The 19,158-nt window shown below is 38.9% G+C and overlaps 1 protein-coding gene across 1 annotated transcript in view; it reads right to left on the reverse strand.

Moving 5' to 3' along the window:
• The window catches only part of PCNX2 (pecanex 2), a 156,209-nt gene that overhangs the window by 101,537 nt on the left and 35,514 nt on the right, over positions 1–19,158 (reverse strand). Inside the window, exons 9-13 of the mRNA XM_035560483.1 lie at positions 16,679–16,814; positions 13,259–13,401; positions 11,799–11,952; positions 11,674–11,706; positions 4,648–4,819 (exon numbers count right to left, since the gene is read on the reverse strand). Of these exons, the coding sequence (XP_035416376.1) occupies positions 4,648–4,819; positions 11,674–11,706; positions 11,799–11,952; positions 13,259–13,401; positions 16,679–16,814 (638 nt within the window). The remainder of the gene's footprint in view (positions 1–4,647; positions 4,820–11,673; positions 11,707–11,798; positions 11,953–13,258; positions 13,402–16,678; positions 16,815–19,158) is intronic.

Below are 19,158 nucleotides of genomic sequence, written 5' to 3' on the forward strand. Positions count from 1 at the left end.
CACACACTTGACTTAAGTCTCCAGCAGCATCAGCTTTCAAGGATATATGCACATGATTAATCATATCCTTGGTGCTTTGTTGTATTAGTACCAGAACATTCTCCAGCTTGAAGGACAGAGACGTGTCAGCCACTATTCCTCATAAACAAGTATGCATTTGTTAGTTTACAGGCTAGGAAGGCTGCAGTTTCCTCTTATTCATTCTCTTCAAGAGCAAATTAAACAAATCACTAGTATTACTTAATCCCCTTCCCACTCCAGTCAAATATTAAGAAGGTAACAATAGGATTTGTGTTCTTTGTTGAATGCTAATTTCACATTTTACTTCCAGCTCCTCTTACTAATGCACATCATGCTAAAATAAAACAATACACTGAGTTTAATCTGACAGCTTCTATCTTCATCCTATTATACACTACTAGTATTTAATATTGTAAATCTTGCTGAGGAAGTCAAACACAAAAGAAGAAATGACATACTGAAGTGTTAAACACAGACATGGCTCACTTACATATACTTGCACTCGCAGCGCACCCTTCCTCATGAATTCCTGCCACTGGAAGGAGTTATACATATTTTGCATATATAAAATGAGGAAATCTTTTCTCTCTTTTTACATGCAAATGCCACTATTAATCTCTTCCTTTACCACTCTCTTCTTTTACGTATTCCACCAATCCACACCAAGCCAAACAAGGACTCCTCTTGAAGAGGGGCGAATGGCATGACAGCAAACTGCCCAGCAGGCCACATGGCCTCCCCACGTGGCCATGTTTAGTTGGGGATCTCAACTAAAGATCCCCAAAACTCACTGCTGAAAACTAGTTCCTCAGGCAAAGGAATTGCAAAACTGACAGAATTCATCTCAGACTACTGACTAAAAGGACAACAAAGATGGTGAAGAGTCTAGAGGGCAAGATAGATGAGGAGCAGCTGAGGTCCCTTGATTTGTTCAGCCCCGAGCAGAGCAGGCTGAGGGGAGGCCTCACGGCGGCCTGCAGCTCCCTCACGAGGGGAGCGGAGGGGCAGGCGCTGAGCTCTGCTCTCTGGGGACAGCGACAGGACCCGAGGGGACGGCATGGGGCTGGGACAGGGGAGGGTCAGGCTGGGTGTTAGGGAAAGGTTCTGCACCCAGAGGGGGGTCGGGCACTGGGACAGGCTCCTCAGGGAAGTGGTCATGGCACCGAGCCTACCAGAGTTCAAGAAGCATTTGAAAAATGGTCTCGGACATCTGGTCTGATTTTTGGGTGGTTCTGTATGGAGCTAGGAGCTGAACTCAATGATTCTTGGGGGTCTTTTCCAACTTGGGATATTCTAGAATTCTATAACTTACAGTTCAAATGAACGCCTTTGCTGTAGCAACCTCAGAAAAACCTGCATGACAGCATGAAGAGCAAGGACAAGACCTGAGACACAGTACTGTCAATGGACCAAAATAAATAGGGGTGAATAAACAAGAAGAGAAAAGTTGGTTGACTACAGCTATGTCCTCACCTCACTCTCTCTCTGATAATACCTTGAATAATCCTAAGTACTTCTGTAGCTAAGGTAGGTTTGTTTATCTCCTCCAGCATAAAGGAGCACACCAGAGAGCAAAATAAACAGTTGTTGCTTGCAAGAGGATTGAATTTAGGAACAGTACTTTCTCTTGTGGGAAAGAGACAATAAAAGGAGCTGATTAATCAGTTGGAATTGCATTATGAATTCCAGAGAGAATGTTTAAGCAGCACAAATTTCCACACAGAACACCTTCAAGAGTTTGACCACTAAGAGATGCTTGTATGAGCTGCTGGCATTTAACACTGCAGTTTGGAGGTTTCTTCTAAAGGAGCATCAACCAGATAATAGCCGTAGGAAAACAAATTTTGACTTGAAGAACCTTTGGGTCTTTTGAGAAACGTAGAATGGTAACTCAGTGGCAATGTCACTGCAAATATTTTAGATTTTTTTTCCAAAAAGGTGACTTCATTAAAAAGATGCATCTGAGTACTAGTCCACTTGCTGTGTGATAATACATACTGCCAAAGGAAAATAAATGCACTATTTGGTGAGAAATAGTCCTTTTCTTCTCCCCTCCTGAATGTAGCTGGAAAGAATATTCACACAAGCTTTCTTCCCCTGCCAAAAGCTCTGTCATTACTCAAAGTAGCAAGTTGAGGACTTCCTACCTCCAAATTCTGCCATCACCTGATACGCTGCTGAGATTTCTGTCAAATAATTTCACTCCTCTCTCTAATGCTCACGTGGTCTCATCATAAAAACTACCGTGCATTTAGTGCATGATTATTTTTGCCACTGCAGCACTTACTGACCAAGGCTGGTTCCGTCTGCACCTTTACTCGCACTACATATGTTAATCTACCAAAAACGTCAACTGAACTAAGAAATTCAAGATGAAAGCCATAGTTAGAGTGAATTAAAGGCATGATCCCCCAACTAATATAAACAAACAGCAGAACCATCATCAATTTATAAAATAAAACAGAATCGGATCCTAAATAGATTGCTTCCAAAGAACTGGACCTGTTAAGAGACATTTCTTAAGTTATTACGTTACACATCTAATACATTTCCACTGATTTTCTTCTTAACCTCATTTCAAAACTTTGATCATAGTATGCTATACAGCATCACACCAGTTCCTTGGTGAGTCCTTTCTACAATTTTTATCACTAACTTCTTACCATAGTAAACACCTGAAATAGAAAACTTTTCCTTTGCTCAGTGCTCTGTGGTGCAGAGTCAAAAATCCATTGATTTCCCAATATATCAGTTCTGAGTACCACAATAAATTATGAGTAAAATACAAATTTTAAAGTCATCGTAAAATGACAAAGCAATATATTATTTATTTATTATTAGTTATATGGTTATATATTATATATATAGTTATATCTATATAGATAGTTATTAAAAATAACCAGCAGATGGGTAAAAAAGCAAAAGAACAGCAGCCCCTCATTGGTATGTAGCGGGGCCAACTTCCCTCCTGATTTTATTACCTAAAACAAATACTCCTGTACCTTAAGCGTCTAAGGGAATCTCTACTCAAAGTGCAGCAAGAGGCTGGAAGATGACAGACTGCCATAGCTTAGGCAGAGCTGCATTGTGAACACCCGTAAGGATTCACAGGAGCCAGAAGTTGTGACTCCCAGAGAGAGAAAGCAAGGAAGAGCCAGAGTGTGGCCTCAAACATCACTTGAACAAATATACCTGCAGATGTGCCAGCTCCCAGAGCTGACAAAATAATAATGGGGGAACAAGCAAAGGGAAATTGTTTCTTCTCCCTCTCTGTTAAACAGATGCCAGCTGGTGAGATGAGCCTCTATTTCCTCTCTCCGCTCCCCCTCCAGGATGTTTCAAGAATCTGCTCCAGGATCTCTTTCGAGGCCAGTCAAAATTAGCACATCTATAACCACGCCGTTTTTTTTTTTTTTTTTTTTTTTTTTTTGTTTGTTTTTTTGTTTTTTTTTTTATACTGGTTGCTATAGTTTTTCATTTATCTCTATCCCAGGAGTCATTTAAGATTCTTGTTGAATTATTTATCAGCATTTTTACTGTTCACCTTTGATAGGCAGAGAAAATAAGATGTAAGAAGAAACTTTAATGAGACCAAAGGAAAGTAATGAAAGAAGCTAATGAAAATAAGTGAGATGCAGGTCTTCATTATTCCCCTGTTTCTGGTGAGAAGGATTGGGAGTCAATGAACCTACATGAAGGACCAAAAGACTTTTCCTAAAAATAGCAACCCTTTCAGGCAGTAATAGCCTGACTTAAGTATAGCAAAATGCAAGTCCCACAGTCACAGGTGAACAATGATCTCAAAGGTCATGCACTCTATATCACAGTTTTTTCCTCTAACACGGGAAGTTTTTCTGGTTCTAAATCCACAAACCTAAGACTAATAACTTTTCTACTTCATACCTAACTGCGTTACACAGTTTGACCTGAGTCCAGTTCAGCATTCATACCTGTAACACAACTACAGCAGCAGCACAGTTATAGACTGCAAGCGCACAAGTAGAAGTGTCCTGACAGGACAGGGTATTACCAGCTCTAGCTACCCCAAATTAGTGCTAAGGACCATAAGTCCTATTTTGGGGCAATACCTGGATGCCCTTAGCTGCTTCAGGATACGATTCTAGAAGGAAACAGGTTGGAAAGGCTACTGCAGATTGGCGGTTCCACACCAACTCATCATGTGGACAGTAAGATTAAACTAAACCAAGAAAAAGTGTGTTCTTCATGAGCAGATGAATGTTCATCTGAGGACTTGGCAGAGATTAGCTTCCAGACATTAAATTTAAAACTTGACTTATTCTACAGTAACTGCTCCACATAGACAAGCCCTTACAAAGATTAACTGCATTTCACAGATGATGTCTTTTGCTAATAACATCAGTGACTGTTAGTTTTCTATAGAGAATTTTCTATGAGCCTCATTTCATTAAGAACTCTTTTTACATGAGGGAAGGTTGCCAACTGCCCCCCCTCCCCGCATGTCTTAAGTCATTCAAAATGTTTCTATCAATTTGATTCAGAGTTGTGCCTCCATAACATGCATTTGATTGCCAACATGGGAAAACACAGACTTCCCCAGCTAACACTTAATTCACTTTTACAGTCTTAAGAAAAATATTGACTCACCTATTACATGGTCTCTGGCTGACTGGAGAGATCTAGGCGAAAAGAGCTTCAAGCCATACATTGTATAAACTGAAGGATTTGTGTCTTTAGATCCAGCATCTAGCAGCAAAATAAGGCCACACAATATACAAAAATATACGGGTCTGCTGTAGGTTATGATTTTATTGTGCCCCTGGCATGGAAAAAAAAAAAAAAAGCATTTGAATTTTGTATTCACTCTCCTGCTGTGTGCTCTACATTAAACCAGAGAGAGTTCAGGAGTCAGTCAAAATATTTTAATATCTTATACATACTAATTAATAAGAAAAATGTAACAAGGCATTTTATCTCCTCCAGAAGAGACTTTCAAAAGGCACAAAAAGCAGTTAAGACTAACTCCAGCAATCATGTATTCTTTTGAAAATCTAACCTTCTGGACCTTTCAAAACACACTAATTACAAAAGCAGTTATTTTCTATGGAGAAAAAAAATCTCCATCTGTCTGAACCTTTCTTTTCAACCGAACGATTTTTCCTCTATATTACTTTTATTTTAATAACTGTCTGCTTCAGTTAGCTTGGCTAGTATACTTATTACTATTTGAAATACAAGAGTATTCTGGGAAGCAAAAAAAAGTAGTAGAGCACCTGCTAGATGTATTATGAGGTGTGGCACTTGATTTTGGCAGCTGTGTGCATGCTGTCCTCCTATGAAACTTTCTTTAATCCATGTTGTTCCCTTGCCTCTGCCTTTGCACTAGCTGTCCCTTGGAATCAGCTTTGTCCCCACAGCCAGCTGTACAGGCATGCCTACAGCTCAAAATGAACTTGTGTCCACTTCTGTCAGGATCCTGCTTTAATTGTTCATATGCATGCTGTTGGTCCTCGGTTTTAAATTACCTTGGTTTTTCAGCCTACCTAATGCCATGGCACCTGTATTCTCCTGGTGCCATGGCACTTCACTAAACCTAATGGCGAAGGCAAGAAACATGTTCAGTGATTGTCCATGGTATGACCGCTCACAACACTGACAGCAGATACCACCACGAGACCAGACGAAGAAGCTAATGGCATCTTTTCGAAGAGAACCCTTTGTCTCCAGCAAGGCCAAAAATACATTTAAAAGGAACATTCACCATTACAGGCATTTAGAAACACATTTTAAAGTAACAACTGACTTGGCCTTCTTCCCAGAATCACCCTGAAAAGGCAATGCGTTAAAAAGACATCTCAAACCCTTGAACCTGTCAGAGTCTCCTCTCAGGACAGTCATTTTTCGTGACTACTCTTCCTTCCGCTGATGCAGTTTGCTTGTCCCCCTGCTGGCATGGGTAAGGCCAGTACTGTAGTTTTGTAAATCTGGGCAGTGTTGGAGGTGACTCAGCAGGTAGAACCTCTTCTCTCTTAATTAAAGAGATGCATCACAATGGTTTCAAAGGCATCACACTCCCCTTTAGAGAAACTGGGCATGGTGCAAGACGCCAGCTTGAAAAAGTTATGAAAATTGCAACTGTACTTTTCAACAGGTGTCCCATAACACTGCTCTAACTCTGTTATGCTCAGATGAAATGCCACTGGTTGCCACCCCCCACTAAATTGCAGCACATGCACATCATGAAGCAATGGTTTTATGACAGTGGAGGCTAACACCTTCCCACTCCTGCCCTAAAACAGGTACACTGTTTATCCATCTGCTGCTTTGAAAAAAAGGCATTCTATGGCAACACTTTTCCCTCCACCTGCAAGGATACAGAATGCTTGTGCGTGTGGATGCATGCAGTACTAAACATCTGCAAAATTCCTTTCCTCAAACAGCTGCATTTCAGGGTTGCATTAAGGGATTCCTGTTGGCCACCTGTCTCCTCAGTGCCATTTTGCCCCCATAAGGAAAGCAAGACGAGACTTCTGAGGAGAACCTTTCAGGCAAATGAAAGCAAACAGACACACCTTGCACCAATACAACTTTTTTGTTGTTTATTTGAACTATTTGACACCATTGTCATTCCTGGAAGGCGTGATACCAGCAGCTCCTGGCCTCTCTATTCCAAGCAACACTTTGACATGCTGATCCTAAGTAGTTCATACAAGGAAGGATCCTCATTTTACACCTTCCATACTCATCTCTAGTACCCTTGATTCAAACTAATCCTACAAAAAAATTGCTTTGGGGTTGTGGGCCACAGAGAATTAAAGACACTTAAAAAAATCTTAACAGTTCTGGTAGTAAAATAACACATTTTAAATGCTTTCAAGTCAAAAAGATTTCTTCAGTGTGAAAAGCCAGGAGCAAAGTGACAAGTATTTGTGTTTGCCTTGCAAAAAAGTTGCTGTGAAAGTGTTCTTATTTGTGAAGTGTAATTTAAGTGAATATAATAAAAGATCATTTATTTCGAGTCTACTCACTGATTTGAAACAGCAACTGTATTTGTTTGACTGCCAGCTAAGCTTATATGTTAGCACAACTATTAACAGATCTGTACTCTCTTTTGGGATCAATCAGTTAACAAGGTGGCAGATTGCTGGGAACTAGCGTGCTTATATTACACTTTACATTCATGGAATATGAATCTAGTCAGACTGACAAATGCTAGCTGGTGTTTAATAAGAGTTTCAGTGTTACTAAAGTAGCGTGCGTGTAGTTTTGTTTTGTTTTTTTAAATACCGCACACATCCATCAAAAATCATAGGAGAGTTGGAAAGAAAAATCTGACTTTAAAAACAGACAGGTTATAATACTACAAGCATTTAAAAAAAAAAAAAAAAAAAACTTCAGTTCATTTATCTTAGATACAAATTGTGCTTTAAGAAAATAAACTAGTAAATATTGCATCTAAACAACTGCTTAATGACTTACAGCATGATGCACGTTCCAAACCAAGGACTTTTGTTGTGATATTACAGTCCGGTCTGATCTCTGGACTTATGGAACCCAGATTTTACTTCTGCATGGTAATTATTTGAAAGCAGTTGGGTAAGACTGAGATGACTAGAAGTCCAGAGGTTCAGATCCAAACATCTTTCAGTTCAAAGCAGAACACCGACATACTCAATTAGGTTTACAGCAAATATTTAACTCTTATGGCTAAATAGATCAGTCTTAACATGCTAATAACAACAATGCTAGTTAGGATTGAGTGAGAAGCTTTGAAAGGTTGTCTGAACAGCCTGCAAAATGTGAATAAATACTACTTTCCTGATTTTTCAAGTGGCAGCAGGGAACAAGACAGAATCCTGAAATGGAGTTACTGTGTACTCTTGGATCAACAGGAGCAAACCAAAGAGCATTGATGCATTTGGAAGGACACTGGCTACACAGCTCTTCAAATTTTCACATACAAAAATGATTTTCATCTTGGTGAAACCACTCTGCTCTGTATCCGCTTTCAGAAGAATTTAGATAGTAAATCTGGGTTTCTCTTATATTTTAGATCTAATTTATCAAACAGTAGTTTCTCAACTAAGAAACATCAGTGAAAACTCTTGCTTTCCTTTAACTCTGCCAAAAAAAAATTCACTGAATTTTTCAAGGTCACATTTCTTAATTCAGAAACACATTCATATCCTACAAACAGCACTGGTACATCTTATGTTTTGATAAAAATATGAAAATTTTCAACAAAGGTAGAACAATTTCATCAACACTTCAAGTGCAAAGTAAAATAGCACTTCTGACTGCAAAGCATTTTGACGAGGGAAATTTCAGAAAGATATTTAATAATTTTTGCTTATGTGCAAACATGCAAGAAGACAGACAGAAAACTTTATAGAAAAGAAAAATGTGTGTCCTTGGTTCTAACAGAAAATCATACAGGAACAAATTAAAAATAGTTTTTCTAAATCCCATACAGCACTTTAAACTGGCTACGGTAGTTACCAAACTGAGTTAGATAACTGCTTTGGCAGGTAATGAGACCAAGACAATGAAGTTATAAAAGTGATTCAGTAGATCTTATTAAGAGCTTGATTGTAATCCTTCAAAGCTCAAATGCCTTTGTAGACCTGAACTAGATCCTGAGCTATACAGGTGTCTTAGAGGGATTTACAGATAAGCTCTCATGATCCTTTTATATAGCTATTTACTACAGACACAACCTTTATTGGCCGATTTGCCGCTGCTGCTGCTAAACAATACCAAGAAATCTGCAGTTATCAAAGCCACTTGACTATAATCTTGAAATGCACACAGCAAGGATCTCTTGGATCTCTGAATTTAATATGCTGCAGTCATTGGTACGTCTCTTTCATTATGCTGTTAATAAACTGATTAAACTCATATTTGAAATGGACTTCACGTTCTGCTCCCCATCACTCCAGTGAAGAGGCTATTCCAGACTTTCACCATTACAAAACCACATACCCCTGTGTGAAGAGAAACCTTAAAGCTCCCAGTCAACCAGACCCGAAGAGGCTAAAGCACAGGGTGACAGAAAAGTTATGCTCTCATCTTGCAACAAGCAGGAAAGGCTCCGAAACCTGCTGCTATCATAAATGCTGGTAGCAAGTATAAGCTGTAGGACTGGTGCTGTACAACACGACAAGTTCCAACTTCAACACTGAAGTTGATCAGAGTAGAACTATATATATTCCACTGAATTGTGATAATAAAATTCAAATTATTAGCTGAGTTAGAATTATTTCTTGCCCCATACAATGCTGTGACAGCTACAGTCTCTGATTCAAACACTGATTATTGTCTTAATACTGTCATCATGACAAGCTCTGAGTTTCAGAGGGGAAAGAACCTTTCTCCAAAAAAATTGTACCAGACTTCATAGGGATTAGTCAACTACCTTTTCCTCAACACCATCATATGAATACACTGGCACTTGGAAGGAGTTTAGCCAAAGATTTATGCATTCCTAAACACTGTTTTCTGAATTCACCGGATGGTCTTTAAAAAGAGAGTCCTTCAAAAGGGTATAAAGCTAGAAATGAAAAAGTCCCATCAAGCAGTAAGAAAGCCTGCTTGTGAGAGACCCAGAAGAAATTTCAAACCTCCTGGACACACAAGGATAACATAAGGCATTAGAGGCTACTCATGAATCCAAGACTATAAACTAATTCAGTGTGCGAATCTGTAGCTGCCAATAGTTCATTTCACACTGAAAAATCTCATCTGCATTTTCATTCATGGACATGGTACTGATCATTCTTTAACGCCCATGCTAATCTGCATCCTCACATTAACATCAAGAGATGTTATTCTCTTTAATTTTAATGTGGTCACATGAATCATGAAACAGTACAAGGAGTATCTTTTCTTGCCTTCTTGTTCTCTTATTCTTCATAGCACTCACTAGCTCAAGCAAGCCTTTACAAATACCTATTATATGTTACATCTCATTATGTAATACTATGTAGATATAGCTAATCTTCTATTTTAATTTGGTCTATAATGCCTTCCATCTTTAAACCCTGTGTGGAAAAAACTGCGTTTTATTTCCATTGGCTCTTCTATAGTGTGCTAAAGAGTATGCAAGAAACTGTCCATAAGTTTTAGAGAAGCCTATGGAAGATGGAAATATGTCTACTGTTACTTTGCTGCAGTGTTACATGATGAACAGAATACAATATGATGAATAATACTTGTAACAATAGTGTTGTGCAAGTCTGAAATGCAAACCCAGATTCTGCACAAAAAGTGTTCTTATTAAACTTCATTAGCTACTTTGTCCTTAATGCTATAAAAAATGTAGGCTAGATACGTTTATAATGAAGTTTTGATTAAAGGTTTGCCACTCACTTTAAGCAAACGTGCACGTTACTAATGTGTGTATAAGTGCAAACTATTTGATTATGGTTCCCATTAGTATGTCTTAACACGTACTACTTGAACTGACAAATTGATTTTAGTCAACAAAAAATGGCTTTACACTAAGATAGGAGTATTTCTTTAAACTAATTTAAAATATTATACCATAATGAATGCAGTGAATCTGTAAATGAAGTTGCTGTGCATTAGCCTTCCCTACTTTTCACACAGACATGGATTTCCTGTGGATGCATTGTAGCCAACTATACTGTAAGTTCACCCCGTAAGAACTGGCATAGAAGAGAAATTAAGAATCAGCTACAATCCATCTTAGTGAGATGTGCAGCATACACTTGTAAATAACCTCAATTTCAAGTTCAGCCTGTATTTCAAGCTTCTAAACTGACAAAAGTAATTGCTCCCTGCCAAAGGGAAATAATCCAACAGACCTCCAGTTTTCAACATGCTGTTTTGGAGCCCTGAGGGAAGAGAGGGATTCCTCAAAAACATTCAAAGAGCAAAGTAAGAAACATTAGTATCTGGGCAGAGGGTGTAAAAGCAAGTGAGGGACCACATCGCTACTGGAACGTGTCCCAAGACCAGCAAATCAAAAGAACTGAGAAACCGTGACAGATGTAGTGGTTAGGTTTCAGCTGTACGTTGATGTTCCAATCAGTCTTATAATGAAAATAGATTTGAGCAAGGAACTGGCTCCATTCAAGGTGGTGTCACTGTCAAGAGTTCAGTTTCTCAGAATACACTCAGCAGACAAACTTAACAGATCCTTAGCCTGCATTGACCCACAGATTTGGTCCTTTCTCTAGTACACAGGCACTGGAACAGTGACCATATTGTAACAAAGGCAAAATCCACACCATTCGATGAGCTAGTAATATTACTGAAACTTACGACCAAATTAAAATAAATAAATAAATAAAATCCCTTATCTCAAAAAAGTCCCAACTGACCAATGACTGAGGTGCTAATCCAGAACAACTGCTGTGTTCAGCCACTAACTGTTTCCAAAGGAAAGTGAAGAAAATGCTGGCCTGATGCCACAATGTTGAATTTCAGCAAACTGGTCCAGATACATTGCTTTAACCATGTATTTTAGATTAAAGAAAAATCACTTTTCTAACTGCAGTAACAAATTCAAATAACTTAAGGCGGTATCTTGTTCATTTCCATAAATCACCTAGAACAGCAAACTACTTATTCCTGTTTCACTGAACAACTGTTTCACAATACACACGTTATAACAAGGGAGAAAGACTTGTTCTACTGGCAGAGACTTACATGTATTGGTGAAGCAGGATCAGGCTGAACGCTCTGAAAACAGAACAGAAAAAATCTGCTTACAGGATTTTGCCTTCAAAGAAGTTAAAAGAGAAGTCAGCATTGGATATGAACTTGTTTCCTACCTTTAGGAGAGAATACTGGCAACTGGCCATAACAAGACAGAACAACAGAACCCAGATGTCTTTACAAAAGCCTTGGTTCAGAGTCATGAATCCAAGAAGTGAAACAAGAACTACAAGGATGACAGCAAGTACGTTCTCCTTTATATCCTCTGTCCTATGTGAATAAAAAAATATATTTATATACTCATTACAGCAGGGCAGGTCCGTTTGCAGCTGATATAAACTGTCAGTGCTGGAGCTATCAGACTGTAAAAGACCTGAGGTTTTGTTCCCGAAACTACATCTCCATGTTTAACAGTACTCACCCCTGTGCCAAAGACCTAAGCCATAGTGACAGCTAAAATATGTAGATAAGATATGCACTGAAGCCCAGAAGAGACTATCAGCACCCTCCTACCTCACCTCCCAGATAGAATTCCACAATGGAGGTGATTTGAATGTATTCAAGTGCACCATTATCAAAATAAACAAATAAGGAAATAGGACATTCATTTAATGAGAAAATGTACATCTGACAACAAAGAATTAGATCAAAGACCACAATTGTCACCTTACATTTTATTCATTTTATCTGTTCTGTTAGAACATGGAAGCTGACTGAAAGAACAAAGTTAATATTCAGGCTCTTACAAAAGAATTTATCAGTATACAATTTTCATGCAATCAAAATAGTGGTAAGACACCACAGATTTAAAAAAAAGTATCTGCTCTGGACCCAAGCTCCTTGACTATATAGCCAGATTTCTTCAGCATGTAAAAAGCTGTCTTCTGAGACTTCTGCTGTGGAACCCATATTAGTATATACAGTGGAAAAGCCACCCAAAAGGAAGAATCAAGCAGAGACAGGAGAGTAATGACTATGAGGCATGCAGGCTAATATGTCTGAAGGTCTTAGTAGTCCAAAAGATTACCACATGAGGTCTTCTAGCAAAAGGTGCTGCCAAAAGAGTTGATACAAAACAGAGGGACTGGAAGGATGAGAGATGCCAAGACAAGAAATTTTCTCTAAACAAATAAAACTGAAGTAGAAGAGAAGCAGCCACTGAAAGATTCTCTTCTGAATACCACTCTATTATTTTTTTTAATTTCAGATTGGAATACTTGGCTTACAACAGCCTGGAACCCTTCCACTTCCACGTTTTTGCACAACACACTGATTTTCTCCTTAGAAAGCTCACAACCATTGGATCCTACAGCTGGGAGTCAAATTTAAGGACTCTTCCATAGGCCTGGTGCTCACATGAACCAAAGCCTCTCTTGAAGACAAAGGGTAGTGAGAACCACCAAAAACAACTCAAAAGGAAAATATTTTCTTAAAGAAAACAAGCATTTACCTGCTCAACCTGAGCATGAAACTAACACTATGCTCACTTTTTTCTTCTTCAGTGGTCTGCATTGTTCTACAGACATGTGGAGCCCCACACTGCAATACTACGTAGAATTGCATGAAGAAAGCTTACCGGTCCAGCAACGCCAACAAGGTTAGCCGATCATACCAGATTTTAATCCATTTACCAGGGAATATAATAAATCTGTAAAACTGCCTGTTCAATTTCCGTTGTGCTGAAGAACATGAAGAATCCTCAGGGTCCTGACTAGGTTGCTTTAAAAACAAACAAACCAGAAATACACAAAACATTCTTTCACATTGACATATGGCTGCCAGCAAAACACATGTTTAAAAGGCCAAATTTACATGAAGTTTCAGATTGTTTTTCTCCTAAAAGGGATAGTGAGAACATATTTATTTTCTTCACTTTAAATTACAAACAAAGATATCACACCAGCTTAATTTCTTGCAGATGGACAGAAGCTATATCAATTGAGGAGCTCAACAGTGATATATACTTTAAACATAAATATTAAATATTCCTTTAAAAAAGTCCCCTTTACTCGCAACTTCTTGTCTAAAGTTCGTTTTTTAAAGTTTTTTTCTATGTGTCAGACCCGTTACAGCACAACACAAAACTACCCATGATAGGACAAATACTTGATTTTAACCAACAAATTCAAGTAAGATTTAAGATCTAGAAGCGTGACTTAACTCTTCTTATACAACACAGCTTTGCTTATCTTTCCTAAGATGCTTCTAATAACACATCAGGTGAGCATCCCCAAGTTGCTCACCACTAGTTTAAGAGTCTCTAACCTTACCAACATAATCATAAGTAATTCTTTTTGAATATTGCTTCTGTTAGATTTCAACATCTTTTTTTCTTGCCCCGTTTGAACTAGAACATTTCAGATCTTCTCTAACCCTATAACACCAACAGTTGTGAGGAAGAAGGCTTATCTGGAGACTATCAGCCAGCCTGCAAAGCTAAACAACAGGAAAAAAAAAAACAAAAACACAAACCCTCTGCAAACTCCAGTGCACACCGATAATTGATTTTATGAAACAAAAATCACTTATTTTGCCTTCAAGGACTTATCTGAGATTTCTAATCAGCATAAAGTCCAGAAGTGTTCAACCTTTTTCTAGCCACCGCTATTGTTAAACATAATTAATCAACTTAGATAATAATTATATTATGGATCTCCATGCAATGTGTACATTAGAATTATTTGTGCTATGCTAGAGCTCCTTTTCTAACTAAGAAAGTTAATACTATCCTAAAGACATCCAGCAGTTCTAACTTGTAAACGGTCTCTTAGATAATATCACTTTCCACAGTCAACTACTTGGTGTTTGCCCTCCCCATTCTAATCTCAACATGCCTTTTAATTTGAGTGAAATAATTGATCACCATCTTGAATTGTAACTGTTAGCAAAATACAGACTTTTAAATGACCTATCTCCCTGCACAAAGGAATTATTAATTTTTTATTTTAAATTATTGGAATAATTTATATTCTTCCATTTCCAGAAAAAGGAATTTTATACATAATTTAAATGTGGCTTAATGTATGGCTGTATGTCAGCCAAGTCATATGAATAGACTCATTAATACCCTCAGTCTGCTGGCAAGCATGAGGTAAAATGCCCTAGATTCAGAGAAAAATCCAAATTTATGCTTTTATCTCATGCCTCCTTGTCTAGAAGTGCACATCCATGCAATGCCTAGTAACAGCTGATAACAGCAAAGAACAGTAACTCACTTATGTTGCTGAACATTCAGACTTGCAAGGGGATGCGAGACTGCTAAGTATTTTTTTTTTTTAAATAACTTCCAGTAACTGAAAAAGCAATAAGACAAGTTGCAATCCTTCCATCATGGTGATTAAAATCTAAATTAGTTTAGGTATGCAAAATTTTAGTATTTCTATTATCACTCAAAAAAAGCTGTTAGATTACTTTCTTTAAGAAAAAATTTACTTAAAAATATTGCGCTCGCTTATTCTGGCAGTTTTGTTCCGTCTTCCTTGTCTGTCCCACCGGAAAGTAACATGAAATTCAATCAACTGCAATAATTAGCTCCACTCTTCTAATCTAGATTGTTCACTATAACTAAATCAAAATCCACAAAAAAAAGTGGCAGAGTCTATTACAAAGATCTGAAGAACTGATTGCTTGCTCCTCAGAACAGTTTAACATTTATTTAACTGAGTGCATAAGTGAAAAGTTTTGGTTCCTTAGGAACCGTAATATTTGGATAAAGTCAATTATATGAGGCTTGCAGTACTTGGGCTGGAGTCAGATTTTTGAGCAGCATTTGGGAAACTGAGTAGCTCTGAGCTGTTCAATAAGTATAATGTGCCTCATATCAAAAAAAAAGGGTTATAAAACTTCATAAATTTATGTAGTGTCAGAGACAGCTTGAAATCCTAGCTTCACTGAAATCAACGACAAAACTTTTTCTGACTTACATAGACTCAGGATTTCATGTTTAATAATAAATCATAAAACAGGAAGTTCTGAAATTACTGCCTGACCTTGTTACGAACTTGCTATGTAATCTTGAGCAATATGCCTTACTTCTTAATAACGCAGTTTTCCTAGAAGCAAAAGAGACTGATAATTGTTCTCTAATTTACAGGCATTTTACAAGATTACAAATATCTGTAAAACATCTGAGCCTTTAGATAGAAGTCTGTCCAAATCTGAAAAACATATAACGAACAGGGACAATTACCAGATTTTTAATTTAAACAATTCCTCTATATAATTTGTTTCTAGCTTAAAGTTTCTGTTCAAATTCCAAGATGAAAGATAATTAACTGGCATTTTGAGGTTATACATAAATATCAAACTAGAACTTGCTGTGGAAGAAAAGAGAAGGTTAAAGTTATCAAAAGGGAACTGTAAAACCAATGGCCTCAAGCCATTGGTCACAGACCCCAAACACTGTAAAGTTCAAATACGTCCACATATTAGCATGCAAACTGAACTCTGAGGGCCTTTTTCTTTTAGCAACTGCATTGAGGGAAGTGGCTTTGACATTCCACAACAGACATCCAGAAGCCTGGCTGCCAGTTTCAGAAAAGGGAAACCAGACATAAGGTTTTAGGAAACTAATGAATCCGAAGTAAACATGTCATACTATTAAAATCTGGTGGTGCGTCTAACAACCTAACAGCTGTGCGCTCTTGCTTTCAAATGAAGTTAGGCAGAAGATCAACTTTTAAGGTGATGAAGTCTCTAGTACAGCTTGCAGATCTGTATTTTGCAGAGCAATTTCTCCCTTGTGTACCCTCTTTTTCTACAAGGAGCCCCTTCAAACCAGTAACACCACTCTTCTCTTAGGACACCCCTCAGTGTCAGTAGGAAGCAGCTGAATTGCATCTATCAGCGTAAAATAAATCTTCTCCCACATGAGCTGTACCAGGCAAAAAAAAAAAAAAGCACAGGATATCAACAAAACTGGCTCAGCAACAAGCCTGCAGCATTTGTTTATAAAGCAGTTTATCAAAACGCTAGAAACTGAGATATTACAATGTACCCGTGGGGTTTCTGAAAGGGTCCTTCGTGCCACCATGAGGAGGAGCTGCTGCTGAAGTGCACTTGCTGCTTGATCCCCCGAAGATGGCTCTTGGCTCTCTGAAGTGGTAGTACTGGAGGAGCTGAACTGGATCTCACTGCACACAAAGGGGAGAACAGAAAGACTGTTTTACAAAGCAACGTTTTCCTAGTATTGCTGAAACATTACCAGAGGAAGACAGGTTGGCTCAAAGGACATGGGGCCTTCTGCCTCCATACCTGAAATCTAGCCCAGGCCCACAGCAGATAGAACCCAAATTTAGATACATTCTCTACATCCACTGCAGAGAAATAGACACTTCCATACCGTGATTTTTCTCATCCTGAGATGAACACCTACAACGACTCACACTTCAGAAGTGCCTTTTTCTGACCCCTGACAATAGATGGAATTTGTATGTTAAGTCCAGATTTGGCTATCTGTGCAATAAACATCTGAAGTTACCTGACGTGACTCCCAGTCCAGAAGTTATTTCCAGGAACATCAGTGTGGCATACTCCAAGACCGACCACTAATACTGACATAAAATTCTGGAAGAAAAACGCCATTCCTTTTCCTGGTTGTCTACAAATCTCTACTTCTCCCAAGCATACTTCTCCAGTATTAATAATAGATTATTTGTGAAAGTTTACCTCTTGTTTACCTGCTCCCATAATTCCGGTCAAAAGCTGCATATCCACAGTGCAGAACCACAGGGTAGCTGCTGTGGAGATACTGGATTAACTTTAAACCAGGTTTATTTAGGTACCAAACCAGTTTTGTCCCAGATGCAATTTGGTAAGCATTAATTTACTTAGTGAGAATTCAGGCTGTAAGAAACTTCCTTCTGCCCTCACAAGATGGCAATACATCAATAATTCACATACGGCGAGCTCAGAAATCCCCAGCACCAAGCCTAAATTCACCCTGGGAGGGCCCTGAGCAAGATGATTCCCCCTCATCTCCACATTGACTGCTTTATGCTATAGGTAGAGCACTGAAATAGTTTACTTTAGGAAATCCTCCGCAGTTACAGCAGCAATACCTGCCGGGTTGCAAAAATGGTAAGCTACTACGGCATGACTGACTCGGTCTCAGCAAGAACTACACTGAAATTAAATTATGGTTACTTGTGGAAAAGATTTATTTTGAACACTTGTTGCTCATGCTGTTCCAAGTGGGGTCGATACACCAGGGACCCTGCTCAGAGCTCATTACTTGCCTGCCTTGGGCTCTTACTACTTTTGTATCCAAGCAGCTCAGAGCTTTTACCTGATGCAAGGTAGTCAATATCTACTGTTCCCATTTTCCATAAAGGAAAGACAAGCAGGAAGAAAATGAAGTCATTTGCCTACAGTCACTCAAGAAGTCTGTGCCAGGGCAAAAACAAAACTTATCTTGCATATCCTATGATTGCCCCCAGGCAACTTTATTAATTTTAGCAAACTCAACCTTCCCTGCTTCTGGGGACAATTCCCAAAGCCTGTCTTGAAACCCTTGTTAAACCCAACAAAAGGAGCTTTACAATTGTGGCTGTCCTGAACGTAACTGGCTGTTAACTTAAGCTGCAATGGCTAGTGCTGTGCTAGGACAAGGTTCAGTGTCTGGACTGCTTAGAAGCAGGGCTGAACTACCACACCAACAGCTCGAAACACACACTCTCTCTTTTTGTCTCCACCAGGACTTGATAGCTCTGTCTGGACCAACAGGAATACCAGCAGCATAGATTGTCACTAGAGGAATCATCCTGCCTTTGCACTCTGAGACACACAGTGGGTTTTGTTTGTTTTTTAAACCAAGTCCTTAACTGGTAGCAGGTTTGGATGCCAGACCTAATATTTGCCAGCTGCCACTCCAGCAGAGCTATCAGATGAGCAGACATGAAAGCACCCCATGTTCTTAACCCTAATGACTTCCCCCTGCACTGCCCACTCCTCCTGCTACAGGCAGAAGCAGGATCTGTTCCACGCAGTCAGGACAGCTGTCACACTCCTTGTGGGCAGTATTAGGAAATGAGGACTTGGCTCAATGCTATCCAGCTGATGGCCCAGCCCTCCATAAGAATGCATCTCCTTTATGGGTTCTGTATAGCACCTTGCCAACAGATAATAATGAAACCATACAGAAGTGATGTGAACTGATCCAAGAGCCTGGGTCTCAACCAACAGATTCGGGTAGGAAGCCTAAAGGCACACCTCCCAGGAAGAAAAGTTCCTCAAAACAGCTAATGAAGGAAGCCTTTTCCGTATTTTGAAGTGCCCTGCTGAAGGGTGACCTTGTCCAGTTTGATTGCCTTGTTTCCCTAAGATGAGCTGTCCTGTTCCTTGCCATTGTGAGCACGATCCTGGGATTCCCTGTTCACAGCAGGAAAAAGGCAAGCGTAGCTCAGGGCATTCAGGAACACTGCTTCGGGAATTCCTGTCAAAAATGTGACCGAAAACACAGCAAGGGAATAGAAGAGT

The sequence above is a fragment of the Cygnus atratus genome, chromosome 3 (genome assembly GCF_013377495.2).
Source record: "Cygnus atratus isolate AKBS03 ecotype Queensland, Australia chromosome 3, CAtr_DNAZoo_HiC_assembly, whole genome shotgun sequence".
NCBI lineage: Eukaryota > Metazoa > Chordata > Aves > Anseriformes > Anatidae > Cygnus > Cygnus atratus.